Raw genomic sequence first — 15,307 nt, 5'->3', positions numbered from 1 at the left:
CAAATGTACAAAATCAGCAGGGGATCAAATACTTTTATCCCTCACTGTATATATATATATATATATATATATATATATATATATATGTCCCTCCACACAAGGCTTTCCTTAAGTCTGGGTCAGTCAGTCAGGTATTCTGCCACTGTGTACACTCTGTTTAGGGCCAAATAGTAGCCCTCTCATCCCTCTCCACACTGACATTCGGCCAGAGGGCTGTGATGTTATGGCCAGAGAAAACCAGCCCAGGGTGAAAGACAGAAATGCCAAAATCGCGGGAAAGAGAGAAGAGCACAGGAAAGACATGAGGGGAGTTGGCGAAAGGATGAGATTTCTTCAGAGGGCAGAGGGAGGGGCTTGGAGAGTCACCTTTGTCAACCATCAAAACAAATGTCAGAATGTTGCAGTGAAAGATTTAAAGTCCAGCTGTGAATTGTGTCAAAAGTAACAACTTTGAAAGTGTGACCATCAATGTCTTTACCTTTGGCTATAAAATGTGAGAATTGAAAGCACTCAAGTCAGATTTATTATATCACTGTTTTTTAATTACATTAAAGTTTTCACATTTTAAACAAATGCTGTTATTTCTATATTTTTCCTATGTACAAATTTTCCATACAAATATTTACAAAAACAAATTACAATACAGTGTCTGTATGCAGGGATTTCCTTTGCATTTTGTGTAACACCTGTAAACCACAGGAGGCTGCTGCGGGGAGGACGGCTCATAATAATGTCCGGAATGGAGCGAATGGAATCAAACACCTGGAATCAAACACCTGGCATCCATGTGTTTATGTATGAGATACCATTCCACCGATTCCACTCCAGTCATTACCACGAGTCAGTTCTCCCCAATTAGGGTGCCACCAACCTACTGTGCGGTACACACACCATAATGTCCAGTGTACCGGTTATGTTGTTTGTGTGACGTTGTTTACAGTATATCAGAGTATGCGATGAATGACCATCAGTAAAGGAAGGAAGCACAGCTCCCAGCCATCATAACACCCACTCAGAATCCTGTCATTAGCGCTTTTCTCTCCTCCTTCCCTTCAACTCCCATTCCCTCCATCTCGTTCCTATACACACACATCTGTTCAACACTAAACCATAAAGACATACAAAAGCAAACCAGCAATGACTAAAACAATCCCAATTTGTTCACAAGAAGCTGTTGTACCATCTCAATGACAGAGGATCTGGTTATGTAGATATCGGTGTATATCTACAACATAGAATGTGTGTTTTGTTCTAGTGTGTGATAATCTGTGCTTTAGAGTATGCATCTGTCACATCATTGGGTTTTGTACAGTGAATTATAATTGAATACTGCATTGTTGAGGAAGAGCTTGCAAGTAAACATTTTACTGTACTGCTCACACCTGCTGTATCCTGTGGATGTGACAAATACACTGTAGTTTGATTTTAGTGACATGTCAAGAAGAAACATCCCCATTGACCTGAGTATCTACTACACTAAACAAGACATGAACCGTGCTTAGAGGAGGGTCAGTTAATACATATACATCTATATACAGCAAGTCTCTACATGTAGAGGAGGAAACATGAGGCTGTTTCAGAGGACTACTGTAGGCTTTGGCTCAAACTATTTCAGATTGAACCATATGTACCCACATTATACACTGAGTGTACAAAACATTAGGAGCACCTGCTCTTTCCATGTCAGACTATGATGTCACTTGCTAAATCCACTTCAATCAGTGTAGATGAAGGGGAGGATACAGGTTAACGAAGGATTTTTAAGCCTTGAGACAATTGAGACATGGATTGTTTATGTGTGCCATTCAGAGGGTGAATGGGCAAGACAAAAGATTGAAGTGCCTTTGAATGGGGTATGGTAGTAGGTACAAGGCACACTGGTTTGAGTGTCAAGAACGAACACTCCTGGGTTATTCACCCTCAACAGTTTCCTGTGTATATCAATAATCTTTCACCACCCAAAGGCCATCCAGCCAACTTGACAACTGTGGGAAGAATTGGAGTCAACATGGACCAGCATCCCTGTGGAATGCATTCGACACCTTGTAGAGTCCAGGCCCTGACGAATTGAGGCTTTTCTGAGGGCAAAAGGGGGTGCAACTCAATATTAGGACGGTATTGATCATGTTTTTTTATACCCAGTGTATATCACTGTTAAACTTCAATTCAGGGTAATCATGAAAACAGTTATCCCTTTGTCAGTTTTCTAATAATGATTAGTACATCACGTTTCCAGTTAGATCTGTTCCAGAGTCAGTGGGGTTTCCAAGTGTCCATACAGATCAAATGGAGTGAAAAGGAGAAAAAAGGGGGAATAGCATCCATCCTCTCATTTACAAAAACATGTAGAAAAACCATCCTTCAGAAAATACTCTTGAAGATCATCGTCTCTGGAACGATCCACGTTCCAATCACACACACACACACACACACACACACACACACACACACAGCAGCTCAGTCCAGTTGCAAATATAAAAATATCAATAAAAAAATCTTCTCTGTGCCAATGTCCAGCATTGGGTTGACAGTGTCTCTGTAGCTAGGTCTTTAACTCAGTCAATATAGTAACAGGGATAGTAGGACGGGGAACAGGGTGAAGAAGACCGACAGGGAGACCAGCTGAACACCTGAACTACCCACACTCTTCTGAACCTTAGGCTCCAACACAGTAGGGTCATCTGGAGAGAGAGAGAACATGTTATTATCAGAAACAAGTGGAACAATTCTACTGTACATCTGACTGTCTCACTGGATGGACAGAAGGGAGACTTACCGGCTGGAAGCCTGTTGGAGGGGTTGTGCACTCCTCCTCCTCCTCCTCCCCCCATCTTTCCCTTTCCTCCATCCATCGCTTCCTCCATCGCTCCATCCTTGCCTTTGTCAGCCTTGGCCTTCCCAGAACCTGTAGAAGACAAGAAATCATTGGTAAGAACTTGATTGTATGAACACCACTGAATATGGGGAACACTAAGCCTAGCCATTGATGCTAATGCTACCGTAGGAAACCCCTCTAAAGGCTAAAGCTAACAGAGGCTAATGCTAGCATGTTGACGGAGACAGGGGAATGGAGCTCACCATGAGGTCCAACCACATCCACCTTCAGTCTCAGACACTCCTGGCCGTGGTGATGCAGCGGCTTGGCTGAAGAGGGAGAAGAGGGAGGTTTAGTACAAATACCCAAGCATTGTGTTAGAGTAGTCTTTTGTACAGTTAAGTGGTAGTATTCATTCAGAAGTACTGCACATAGATAGTAGTGGTATTAGTTAATGTGTAGTACTACTACAGTATTGATATACTTACAGATATAGTAGTAGCTCTCTCCCTGTCTGAATTCCTTGCCCAGGGTGAAGGGGGTGAAGCGCTGGAACTTCTCGGAGAACCTCTCGGGGGCGTGGGCAGCGAAGGGCCGGGAACATTCCCAACGCAGCTGGTCGAAGGAGTGGGGCTTACACACCTCATAGTCCTCCTTCTCTACCATGTACAGCACGTACCGCTCAGCCTCCTGGGATGGCAGCTCCCCGCGCGTGTAGTGAGGACAGATGATGTCCAGGTAGTCGTTGATTTTCACCTCCACTGTGTACTCATCCCATAGGAAACTAGGGAGCGAGAGAAGAGAAAAGTGGTTAGTGACATGGCTGGCAATTATCTTTAGATTACCTTACATCTAGTAGTCGTCTCTGACTGACTGAAGGAACAAACATAACATTATGAAACATCATCACGGCCCATTCCCAGCCAGATGACAGAGTTGAGCCCATGTTTGCGTGGGCTGTTCCTCTCACATGAACAAACACGCATGGAAGAACCAACTTACACAAACACACACTCTCATAATAAAACACTCACAGACAATCATAAACACACTCTCATAATAAACACTCACAGACAATCATAAACACACTCTCATAATAAACACTCACAGACAATAATAAACACACTCTCATAATAAACACTCACAGACAATAATAAACACACTCTCATAATAAACACTCACAGACAATCATAAACACACTCATAATAAACACTCACAGACAATCATAAACACACTCATAATAAACACTCACAGACAATCATAAACACACTCATAATAAACACTCACAGACAATCATAAACACACACTCATAATAAACACTCACAGACAATAATAAACACACTCTCATAATAAACACTCACGGACAATCATAAACACAAAAAGCTGTTAATAAGACTCAGCCCAAACAGACAGTGTGTGTGTGTGTGTGTGTGTTTATTTGCACCTGCAGCATGTGTGTGAGATTGCGTGAGTCCTAGTGTAGACCTGTCACCCAGACAATGAGAATTAGTGAGTAGCCAATCAGGAGTCACTGGCTGAACTTGTTTATGGCTGAACTTGTTTAATGTCTTTATTTAGACAAGAACACACCACTACACTCTTTCTGCCTATCCCTCTTTAACGCTCTCCCTCTCATCTGGTTTCTGGAGCGTTCCACTCATGTTGTTTTAAGAGTAGAGTTTCACTGACCAGCTGTGTCCATGGAGACAAGATTCTGAGTGGCAGTATCTCCTTGGGTCTCTCTGTCTGTCATATATATGCGCTGTCTGCACAAGTCATTTAATCTCTCTCCCTTCCTACACAAGTCATTTAATCTCTCTCTCCCTTCCTACACAAGTCATTTCATCTCTCTCTCCCTTCCTACACAAGTCATTTAATCTCTCTCCCTTCCTACACAAGTCATTTAATCTCTCTCCCTTCCTACACAAGTCATTTAATCTCTCTCTCCCTTCCTACACAAGTCATTTAATCTCTCTCCCTTCCTACACAAGTCATTTAATCTCTCTCCCTTCCTACACAAATCGTTTAATCTCTCTCCCTTCCTGCACAAGTTGTTTAATCTCTCTCCCTTCCTGCACAAGTCGTTTAATCTCTCTCCCTTCCTACACAAGTCATTTAATCTCTCTCCCTTCCTACACAAGTCATTTAATCTCTCTCCCTTCCTACACAAGTCATTTAATCTCTCTCCCTTCCTACACAAGTCATTTAATCTCTCTCTCCCTTCCTACACAAGTCATTTAATCTCTCTCTCCCTTCCTACACAAGTAATTTAATCTCTCTCTCCCTTCCTACACAAGTCATTTAATCTCTCTCTCCCTTCCTACACAAGTCATTTAATCTCTCTCTCCCTTCCTACACAAGTCATTTAATCTCTCTCTCCCTTCCTACACAGGTCATTTAATCTCTCTCTCCCTTCCTACACAAGTCATTTAATCTCTCTCTCCCTTCCTACACAAGTCATTTAATCTCTCTCCCTTCCTACACAAGTCATTTAATCTCTCTCCCTTCCTACACAAGTCATTTAATCTCTCTCCCTTCCTGCACAAGTCGTTTAATCTCTCTCCCTTCCTACACAAGTCATTTAATCTCTCTCCCTTCCTACACAAGTCATTTAATCTCTCTCCCTTCCTACACAAGTCATTTAATCTCTCTCCCTTCCTACACAAGTCGTTTAATCTCTCTCCCTTCCTACACAAGTCGTTTAATCTCTCTCCCTTCCTACACAAGTCATTTAATCTCTCTCCCTTTCTACACAAGTCATTTAATCTCTCTCCCTTCCTACACAAGTCATTTAATCTCTCTCCCTTCCTACACAAGTCATTTAATCTCTCTCCCTTCCTACACAAGTCATTTAATCTCTCTCCCTTCCTACACAAGTCATTTAATCTCTCTCCCTTCCTACACAAGTCATTTAATCTCTACACAAGTCCCTTCCTACACAAGTCATTTAATCTCTCTCCCTTCCTACACAAGTCATTTAATCTCTCTCCCTTCCTACACAAGTCATTTAATCTCTCTCCCTTCCTACACAAGTCATTTGAGTGGGTTAGTTATCATCTTTCTTTCCCTCTGCACCTGTTGGAGTGTCAGTGGGTGTGACTGTTTTTACTCCTCTAGTGATTCTTCACCCCTGATTCTGTCTCTTCCTACTTCTTTCTTCCTCCCTCCATGAAACATAAATATTGAGGGAGGTGGAGACAGTCTCTCTTTCTGTTCCTTTTCACCCTCCCTTAACTTTATGACTAAGCTTTCCCTCCATCTCAGTTCCAGATTTTAAACCGTTGTGGTGGTGGTTGTTTCACCCTCCCTCCCTCCCTCCAGTCAACCCCTCCAATCTACTGAGGTATACACGTGAAAGGACACAAATGTCTAACACACACACACACCTCATGAAATAAACCCTAGAACATTGGGTAGAGCAGTGGAACGTATATTTCTGGTAGGAAGGAAAGTTAGAGAGATGAAAGAAACAAAGTGCTGTATCTGGGTATCAAATTAAAACAGTGATTTCCAGCTGTCCTCCAGGCCTATTAGGATTCAGCTCACACAGGGACTATGAGTTGTGTTGCCGAGTGGAGTCAGTGGTGCTGGCAGGGTACACACACACACACACACTTTTCTGGAAGAGAGGTTGAGTTTGTGGGTAAGAGCTTGTTATCCCTGAGGATGTAATCAGTAGAATATGCACGTCAGAGTCTCATTGGTTCCCAGCCCTGGGCTGAACAGACATCCACACAGGCCACAGCACAAACACCCTGCCACATACTCTGGGTGTGTGGCTCTGTTCTGTGCCACGAGAGAGAGAACATCTGCATCACTTTAATTAGGGAGGAAGGGCTCATAGTAATGTATACACTAGCTTTGTGTGTGAGAGAGACAGTATAAAGAACCCAGTTCATACATGTTTATGTTGTGTTAGTGTGTGTCCAAACATCTGTCTGGAACAGGAGGTATCTGGTATCCTGCCTCCCTCCTTTCATCCCTCCTTTCTCTATTGTTGTTGTTGTCCTTCTTAAGTGACAGACACACTGGCTCCATGTGGGTCTCTAACCCCCTTTAATCTCCCTGCCACCGTGTGTGTGTGTGTGTGTGTGACAGAGAGAGAGACAGTAACCTGCCTGTTACAACATGTATTGTTAGCAGAGCCCGTACCTAGGCTCATTAGCCAGGGCTAATAGCTAGATTAGCCTCTTTCTCACACCACTTCAAAACAGGATGATATCTTTGGCTTAGCCTTCGCATGCACACACACCGGTCTGCGGTTCAAGCGCTTAATTGACAAACAAATCTGTGTTCCTTTCTTATTTCTTTGACTCAGACTGGTAATGACAGGGTTGAGACGAACGGCACGAGAGAACTGCACTGCTACAGTAGAGTAAAGAGACTCCTAACTGAATGGAATCCACCTGATTACCACACTAATCACAGCTTCTCCTTAAAAACATGTTCCTGTCTAAAGCTGTCAAAACACATATTCTGTTGCTAATCTCAGTCACTACAAACAATCACACTTTCAGATCTCCCTTTGTCGCTCTTCTGAAGCCTAGTTAATTAAAAGCTATCTGGGGTCTGGGGCCAAGCTGTTGCCCACAAAGGGAGGAGGGGTTCTGAATAGGGTGTAATTACTCCTCCCCCCAAAGACATAAACCCTGGAGCTGACTAGACTCCAGTCTGCCCCCCATCCTTCACCCCCTCTAGCCCCAAGGCTGTTCTCAGTGTCCTCTGCACACTAGTAGAGGCTGATGTAGATGTGATAAGGTGAGGTGTGTTGAAGCTACTATGGCTCTCAGCATTTTGCACGTGGTCCATGTTGCCCATAATTTACTCTGTACAATAATCATGATGAAGCTAGATTTACAGTAACGTTGACGGCCGTACTTATCAATGGGAGGGGTTGTGTGTGTGTGTGTGTGTAATCTCAGCCTAGGTATCTGGGAGAAGTCCAGCTGATTGAAGCCAGTTGACACAGGGCCAGACTCACAACTGGAACACAAGCACCCCTTCCTCCCTCCCTCTGAACAGTATCGTCTTTCTCTCGTCTTTCCTGTGAACTGTCAGTCAGAGTAGAAGGACGAAGGAGAGGGAGAGTGAGAGTTGCGTTAATGTGATAGCTACGCGTGTGTGAGAGGCAGGGGGTGAGAGGAAGAAAGGTTCTCTGAATACCAGGATTCAGGCCGCCTCACACCCCAGGCACTTGAGCACATCTGTTTATCAGTGCAGACCAGAGCCTGTGTGTCTGTCTGTCTCAATGAGGTAGGTGTGTGTGTGTATGTCTCACTGAGGTGTGTGTAAACTGCCAGGGTGGAAGGTAGTCTCCCTTCACCTATCCTCTGAACAGTTCTCAGAGCTGCTACTGCGTCACAGATGTGTGTGAGTGTGGTAGGTGGTTATGACAGTAGGGTGATTTGGGTGAGTTGTTTAACACCTCATTAAGATCAACAGCTTTGAAGTCCTCTCCTCATCTCTTGCTGTTATCACATCTCTCCCCTCTAGATTCACATCCCATCCCTCTCTTCCCTACTTATAGGCCCATCTCTATTCTCTCCCTACCATCCCTCCTGTGTTTTCCATATAAAAACCCACAACAAAAATGCTCTCCTTTCTCCCCCTGCTCTCATTCTTTGGGGAATGTTACAAACTGTCAGGCAGGTCACAGGGGTTAGAGTTCAGAGTCAGAATCCTCATACACACTCCCACTGACTCAGCAAGGGAGAATCTAGTCACACACACACACACACAGCAGGCCTGAAGGAAAGTCAGCACTGTTAACAACACCCACCATATTCTCCACAAGTAGTCAGCAACACACACACACACGAGAAATGTCATGACAGGGCTTCTGGGGTTTGTGAGAGTCTGTGGAATAGAATGCTCTCACACCATACAACTATAAATCTGCACACACAGGCGTATAAATGGCCCTATTAATTCACTGTGGTATCCCACATTCACACCTCAACTCAAGAGGATATAGGCCTGTCAGTTGTAATCTGGGTTTGAGTTGTATCTACAAATACAGTATTATACACCAACTCCCCTAGTAGAACCTCTAGAACACTCTAATCTCTCTCTAATCTCCCACATTCTCTCCCAAGAGTTCCAAAGAGGACATTCTTCTGTCTGTCATGCCCCAACAGGTCAGAATAACAGGAGTCTAATCATTCTGTCCCAACCCCCATTATCACATCCAGACTCCAATTAGTACTACCACCACCTATTCATTGTATGTGTGATTCTTTATAAGGAATTGCAGGGTTTGAACCTTAAAAATGTCAACACAACCTTTTCTCCCCTCCCTCCAGCCAGCCAGCCATTCATCCATGTCCCATCTCTCCTCCCTCCGTCTGTCTGTCTCACCTTTATGCGCTCTAAATTAACCCATCCCTCTCCCTCCGTTCATCCCTCCTCCATTCTTCCCTTGCTCTTAAAAAGGTAACATAATATCAGAGCTCTTCATGACAGCCTAATTTCTCAACACAAATCCCTTCCTCTCTTTTACCCATCCCCTGCTTTCTGTTCCCAACTCTCTCTTCCAGATGAATAGAAAAAGGCTACATGTTGGCAGGTTGCTAGATATGCAGCTTGGTTTGGGTCAATGAGGAGAACTAGACTCACAGGTCTCTCAACCAGGGCGATTATATTCCAACTAACCCTGGTTCAATCTGGATTATACAGAATAACACGGTTGGGGTCAAAACTATTTTCATTCAATCAAAGTGAATGTCATGAATTGCAAAAATTATTGTTGGAAATATCCTGGCTGCTTCAAACAGAGAAGGAAGGAAGGAAGTCAGTCCTGAGCTGAGACTGGAAGTGGCCCTTAGGGGGCGACAGAGAGCCATCTCTGAAACGCTACATGAGATGATACTGGTCACACAAATATGACCCTACACACACAATGTGATAACGTGAGTATAAAGCAGTCCTCAGTCCTGTAGAATTGAGTCAAACAGTAACAGTGGGGAGACACAGCAAGCTGCTGTGATCTGTGTGGAAAACTACTCAGGAAAACAGAGCAGGGTGTGTGAGAAAGAGAGGGACTGACAGAGAGAGAGAGGAAGTCTGGACCCTGTACCATAGATAAGGAGGCAAGAGGAAGAGCTGAGATGGAAGGGGGCCCAGGGGGCGCTAATTAAAGTATATTTTTTATTTTAAACAAGGCAAAACGTTGTTTTATGTTACATCCATGACAATGTGTGTGTGAGAGTGTTAGGTAAGACAGCTGTTATGTCAGCAGGAAACAAGCTATATGCCTAGATGTGATTGAATGGACAGAACTATACACTGTGTAGCTCACTGACTGGAGCTACCTACCCTATTGGCTCCTTTAACTGATTGTTCTATGTAGGATATGTTCCTCTACATATTTAAGGAGCTTCAGATTTACTAACACACACACACACGTTACGCCAGAGAGATAACAGGGATATAATCTATTCTAAATATAAAAAGCAGCAGAATGACGATAACGATTTTCATGTCTATGGGTCAGCTAGTCAGATTACAGCTCAGATTGTCTGTAATCTGTGTGCGCGTGTATTTCCCCCTCATTCTGCTGTAGGATTAGAGACCCAGAGCGACAGATGAGGTGGGAGGGAGAGAGAGAGAGAGACTTGCTTTGGCAAATGTTAACATATGTTTCCCATGCCAATAAAGCCCCTTGAATTGAAAGGTTGATTTCAGAATAGCGAGAGGGGAGGGTTTCAGAATAGCGAGAGGGGAGGGTTTCAGAATAGCGAGAGGGGAGGGTTTCAGAATAGCGAAGAGGGGAGGGTTTCAGAATAGCGAAGAGGGGAGGGTTTCAGAATAGCGAAGAGGGGAGGGTTTCAGAATAGCGAAGAGGGGAGGGTTTCAGAATAGCGAAGAGGGGAGGGTTTCAGAATAGCGAAGAGGGGAGGGTTTCAGAATAGCGAAGAGGGGAGGGTTTCAGAATAGCAAGAGGGGAGGGTTTCAGAATAGCAAGAGGGGAGGGTTTCAGAATAGAGAGAGGGGAGGGTTTCAGAATAGCGAGAGGGGAGGGTTTCAGAATAGAGAGAGGGGAGGGTTTCAGAATACAGAGAGGGGGAATATAGCCAGAGGAAAGAAGAGCTTTACAACAGAGAAGAAAATCACACATTTAACTTTACAACCACACCACCCTCTTCCCCCACCAGCCACAAGCCACCACAACCCTAAACCTCTTCCTCTAGGACATATCTGTTCAGACAAGCCCAACACCTCAACAACACGAGAGAGAAAGACAAAAGACAGAGGAAATGTATAGCTATATAGGAGAGGAGAAGATGAATACTTGAATATGTGGTAGAGATGAACTCATGGAAACAGAGAGAGTGAGATAGAGGTGGTCAGGCAATAACAAGCTGGAGAAGACGCAGCTGGTGTGGAGAAGAGGGAGTGGAGCTGGAGAGAGGAACAGACAGGTACAGAGGGAGGGAGAGAAGGAAGGAAGGGGGGGGGGGGGGGTCGAACACAGCTGACAGAGTTGAGTATAGTAACAGGGGAAGTGTGGAATGCTGGCTGCTACTAATATTAACACCCAACTCCTCCCTCCTGCCGAGAGAGAGAGTGTGTGCGCGCGAGCATGTATGCGTGTGGGTCACTGATTTACCAGTGCTCCGTAATATCGCCTACATGCAGGGCCCCTCCCTTTCTCTGACATTGGAGTTCAGGCAACACTACACACTCACCCTCAGTCAAAAACAAAAAAAAACACTTCCAGTAACAAGGCATTGCGCCAGAACTAATGATTAAGCTGTTGGATCAGGTCGAAACAAGCCCAGTCTCTCTCTCTCTCTCACACACACTGCGTAAAACCAGTTTCTACACCAGTCAAGTCAGAGACTGACAACTGTACACACACACTGAGCGATCTGTGTGTTAACATCTGAAGTCAGTCAGTCAGTAAACATCAGTTTACACCTGATCGCCTTAGATCAATCAGCCAGGAATCAATTAGAATCAATTAGACTCAGTGATTCACTGGCTGTCAGTCTGACTGACAGATTGATCACATGGGAGTGAATCAGGTGGTTGAGACAGTGTAAAGTGGGACGAAAGTTGAGGGACCAGATTGGGCTTTCAGGCTGAAAGAAGACTGAGAACTGCCCAGAGAGAAAGAGAAAGTTGAGAAAGAGGGAAACTCTGAGAACGAGGGATTAAAGAGAAGGACGAGCGATTATACAGTAAACGTGTGGTAACAGTAGCAGGTGGGTACGGGCCAGACTAGGATTAAGTCTTCATTTTTAACACTGATTATTCTCCTTCTGAAAACCACATTCACCGAGTTCCAATTGGAGATTTTCTGAGACTTTAGATAAAGACTTCTGGGGAAAAAAAGTGTGTGTGTGTGAGACATATGCAGTAGAGAATGTGTGAGTAGAGCTTGTATCATGAGTAATAGTTATCAGTGTGAGTCTATCGGTCTTCAGTGGACACTGAGTGCATCAATGCTCCCACATAAAACTGGCGCAGCGAGTTTCCATGTAGTTTGTTTTTGTTCATGTGAGACTGTGTCAATGTGTATGTGAGAGTGTGTGTGTGTCTGAACATGCTTGTTTGTGTCTACATGTGATGTGTGAACATATTTCTCTGTCTGGTTATGTGTTAGTCTATCTTTAGTCTGCTACGAAAAGGATTAGCATACATGATGATTGTTGTTGTTGATGATGATGATGTTATGCAACACAAGTTAGAGTGGGAGTGTAGTCCAGAGCTGGATTAAAGAACACAGTCTTGCGCAGCGCTTACTTGTGGGGACAAGGTTAACCCCCAACCCATACCCTATCCTAACCTTAACCTAAACCTAGCTCCTAACCCTATATCCTAATCCTAGAAATAACATTTGATCTTGTGGGGATCAACAAAATGTCCCCAGTTGGTCAAATGTTTGTTTGTTTACTATTCTGTTCCTCACAAGTATAGTTAAAAACACACACACACGTTATTTCTGCATTCATAGCAATTCTCACTTGACCCACAACTCTGAAGCTGTGATTTGTCCTCTATAACCTCTTTCATTATGGACTAAGAGTTTAGTTCAGATGTCCTTCTCTTCCTCATATCACCTGATCAACAGAAGCCGTGTTCCTTGTGCTCGAGGCACCGTCTCAGTGCTGTCATACCGACAAACCCAGGTAAAGTCAGACCTGCGTACAGAACAGGTGAAGTACACGACTGACTCACACCGACAAAACCCATTACGTCACGACGCATGACATGGTATGACTCGTCAACAATATGTTCCTGTGCTCACGTCATTAATTCAATTACAAAACCAATGTCTTTCCCATTTCATAGGAAATCTAATTTAGTGTTCTGTCATCATCATTGTCCTAAGGAGAATTAGGCTACAGAGACAAAGTGCAAATCGAATTAAGGTAACACAAAAAGGCCGATAAGAAGGTACAATAACGTTGACCCAGTCGGCTGAAACCGTGACCCCTCAGTCTTTGTCCATTTTCTCTATAAAATAATCCATCCTTCTTTCTCACCATCTTCAGGTCTGTGCTAAAAGCTCAATAAATCACACTGCCTCACATACGCTGTCAAGCTCCATTGATCCCACTGAGTGGCAGGGTAGCATTACAATTTCTGACCCCAAATCAATCAGCATGGGACATCTCACCCCCCCTCCCCCTTTGGAGAGCTGAAGTCTCAGACTGTCAACAGCACCACTAGAGTGAAACACAGACATACAGTCTGTATTCAGACACTCAGGTCGAGTTGGTTCATGTCAGGCTTTATTTTTATGCTGTGTGAGGAAGTCTGTCTATGTATCGAGATCACATATATGGTTGATTCTGTCTGTCCATCTTCCCCTTGTTTTCTGTTTATGCCCTGCTGCGCGATTGGCCTACCATAGCCTAGTTAAAAAGGGCAAGCAGACAGCTAATACAACAAGGCACACAGCCTACACCTACATTTCTACAAGTGGAAGAAATAAAAGCAATACCAAAATCCAGATGTCAACTTCTATTCCACATTGGTTCAACATCATTTCATTGAAATGACGTGCAATCGACGTTGATTCAACCAGGCCGTGTGTGTCCAGTGGGGCGGAATGTCTGTTAAAGAACCGAGGAAATTCAGCGCGTAGGCTATCCATTGAGTGGATGAGACACACAGTATTTATCCCATGACAGAAAGTGTATTTAAGCTGGCCTGGTGTAGTGTCAGATAATCATTCTCAAAGTGAGTTGAGCACTAGGTGCGCGTAAACAGAAACCACACACACTTTTAATGTGTGCTACACCAAAATACTCACAACACACGCGCGCGCGTAAAAACACACACACAGAGAGAAAGAGATTAAGAACACCTACTTTGGGTTTGTGCTATTCCAGAAGACGCTATGTCTCTCTGCGGAGGCGAACCAGGTTCCGAAGCTCACAGCCAGACACACCAGCCACACCAAATCCATAGCTGCTGATTTAGGACCAGAACAAAACGAAACACCAACAAATACTGTCAGTTACTGCAGAATAAGTCTGTGCAGGATGTGCACACTGTCAAAAGAAATGTATGATAAGGGTGCTGGTCTATAGGTCCTACTTTTCTGTAGGGTTGAGACCTCCTTCTATGGTGGTTTGTATGGTTAAGACCGAGGCGCGTTGACTGTTTTGTCTAACGGAGCCACGCCTCTCCCGGTTGTATAGCCAATAGCAGCGGGAAAAACGCCCCGCTGCTCTGACTATTCAACTAGAGACGCCATGAACACTTTATCCAATCTATATGATATGATCAAAGCCATGGACAGAAATATATAGGCCTATCGCTATTTTTGTGACACTGAAATGAATTCATGACGCACTCAAAATATGTGTTTCTTTTGTTGTGACCAAAAGTGTTTTCTTAGAATTTTAGTCATTCATGCAAAACTTGCTGACCCCCCCTGATTAATTATAGGCTCACATATTCAACAACATGAAAATGAGAAATAACAATACTATGGTACACTTTAGAAAATAAGTGAATCTAATGTAATGTAAAAGTCTACCTAAAGGTTCTAGGAGAGCTGATCTGTGACTGTGTCTGTCAGTCAGATGTTATCCTATTGAATCATTAAGATGTTATCTGTGTAGCTAATCTTCTGGGTCCCCTGTAGCCATATAGTCTGCAGGCACACAGGTAAATTAGCAACACAAAGCTGCTCAAAATAATGCATTATAATACAGTATAGCCCACCTTTTTTATCCCACATTTAGTATTCACTTCTTTTGTGCCACTAAAAAACAAGACTGACAAAAATAAAAATGAGCACGTTGCAGAAATCAAGCAAGAATATCAGTAAATGTGCCAAACACACTGTGTTCTCTGCTAGTCCAGGCCTCCATGGGTTCAGGGGCTGACCAACAGGGGGCAGGGACCAGGACAAGGCCCGGTGAGCAGGCTCAGAACTCCATTGTGTGTGTGTGTGTGTGTGTGTGTGTGTGTGTGTGTGTGTGTGTGTGTGTGTGTGTGTGTTCTCGACATAGTTTCCTATGACTAAAAAGA

At 43.9% G+C, this 15,307-nt stretch overlaps 1 protein-coding gene across 4 annotated transcripts; it reads right to left on the bottom strand.

Moving 5' to 3' along the window:
• Positions 1-520: 520 nt before the first annotated feature.
• LOC139420923 (ephrin-A1-like) lies at positions 521-14,439 on the bottom strand. Of its 4 annotated transcripts, none has more exons than XR_011635571.1 (7): positions 14,366-14,439; positions 14,137-14,239; positions 3,304-3,599; positions 3,079-3,144; positions 2,777-2,905; positions 1,224-2,681; positions 521-1,159 (listed from the first exon to the last, which is right to left on the bottom strand). XR_011635571.1 is itself a non-coding variant. In XM_071171347.1 (6 exons), exons 2-6 carry the CDS (start codon positions 14,232-14,234, stop codon positions 2,560-2,562), a joined length of 711 nt encoding a protein of 236 aa, XP_071027448.1. In that variant the 5' UTR covers positions 14,235-14,239; positions 14,366-14,421; the 3' UTR covers positions 521-2,559. The 4 variants fall into 4 exon arrangements, 2 of the variants coding, with proteins under 2 accessions (XP_071027448.1, XP_071027456.1); XR_011635570.1 differs by having other exon boundaries at positions 14,137-14,236; positions 14,366-14,406; XM_071171347.1 differs by having other exon boundaries at positions 521-2,681; positions 14,366-14,421.
• Between the last annotated feature and the right edge of the window lie 868 nt (positions 14,440-15,307).

Source organism: Oncorhynchus clarkii, chromosome 2 (assembly GCF_045791955.1).
Source record: "Oncorhynchus clarkii lewisi isolate Uvic-CL-2024 chromosome 2, UVic_Ocla_1.0, whole genome shotgun sequence".
Lineage (NCBI taxonomy): Eukaryota > Metazoa > Chordata > Actinopteri > Salmoniformes > Salmonidae > Oncorhynchus > Oncorhynchus clarkii.
The sequence above is the reverse complement of the archived record's forward strand: the minus strand, read 5'-3'. Positions and strand labels throughout refer to the sequence as shown.

Bases quoted from the DNA above. Each gene is read 5' to 3' on its own strand.
- LOC139420923 (XM_071171347.1), bottom strand. From the start codon at position 14,234: ATGGATTTGGTGTGGCTGGTGTGTCTGGCTGTGAGCTTCGGAACCTGG. The intron at 3,145-3,303 runs GTAAGTATATCA...CTCCCTCTTCAG, and splicing joins AGAGAGCTACTACTATATCT to CCAAGCCGCTGCATCACCAC. The intron at 2,682-2,776 runs GTAAGTCTCCCT...CTCTCTCTCCAG, and splicing joins CTCCAACAGGCTTCCAGCCG to ATGACCCTACTGTGTTGGAG.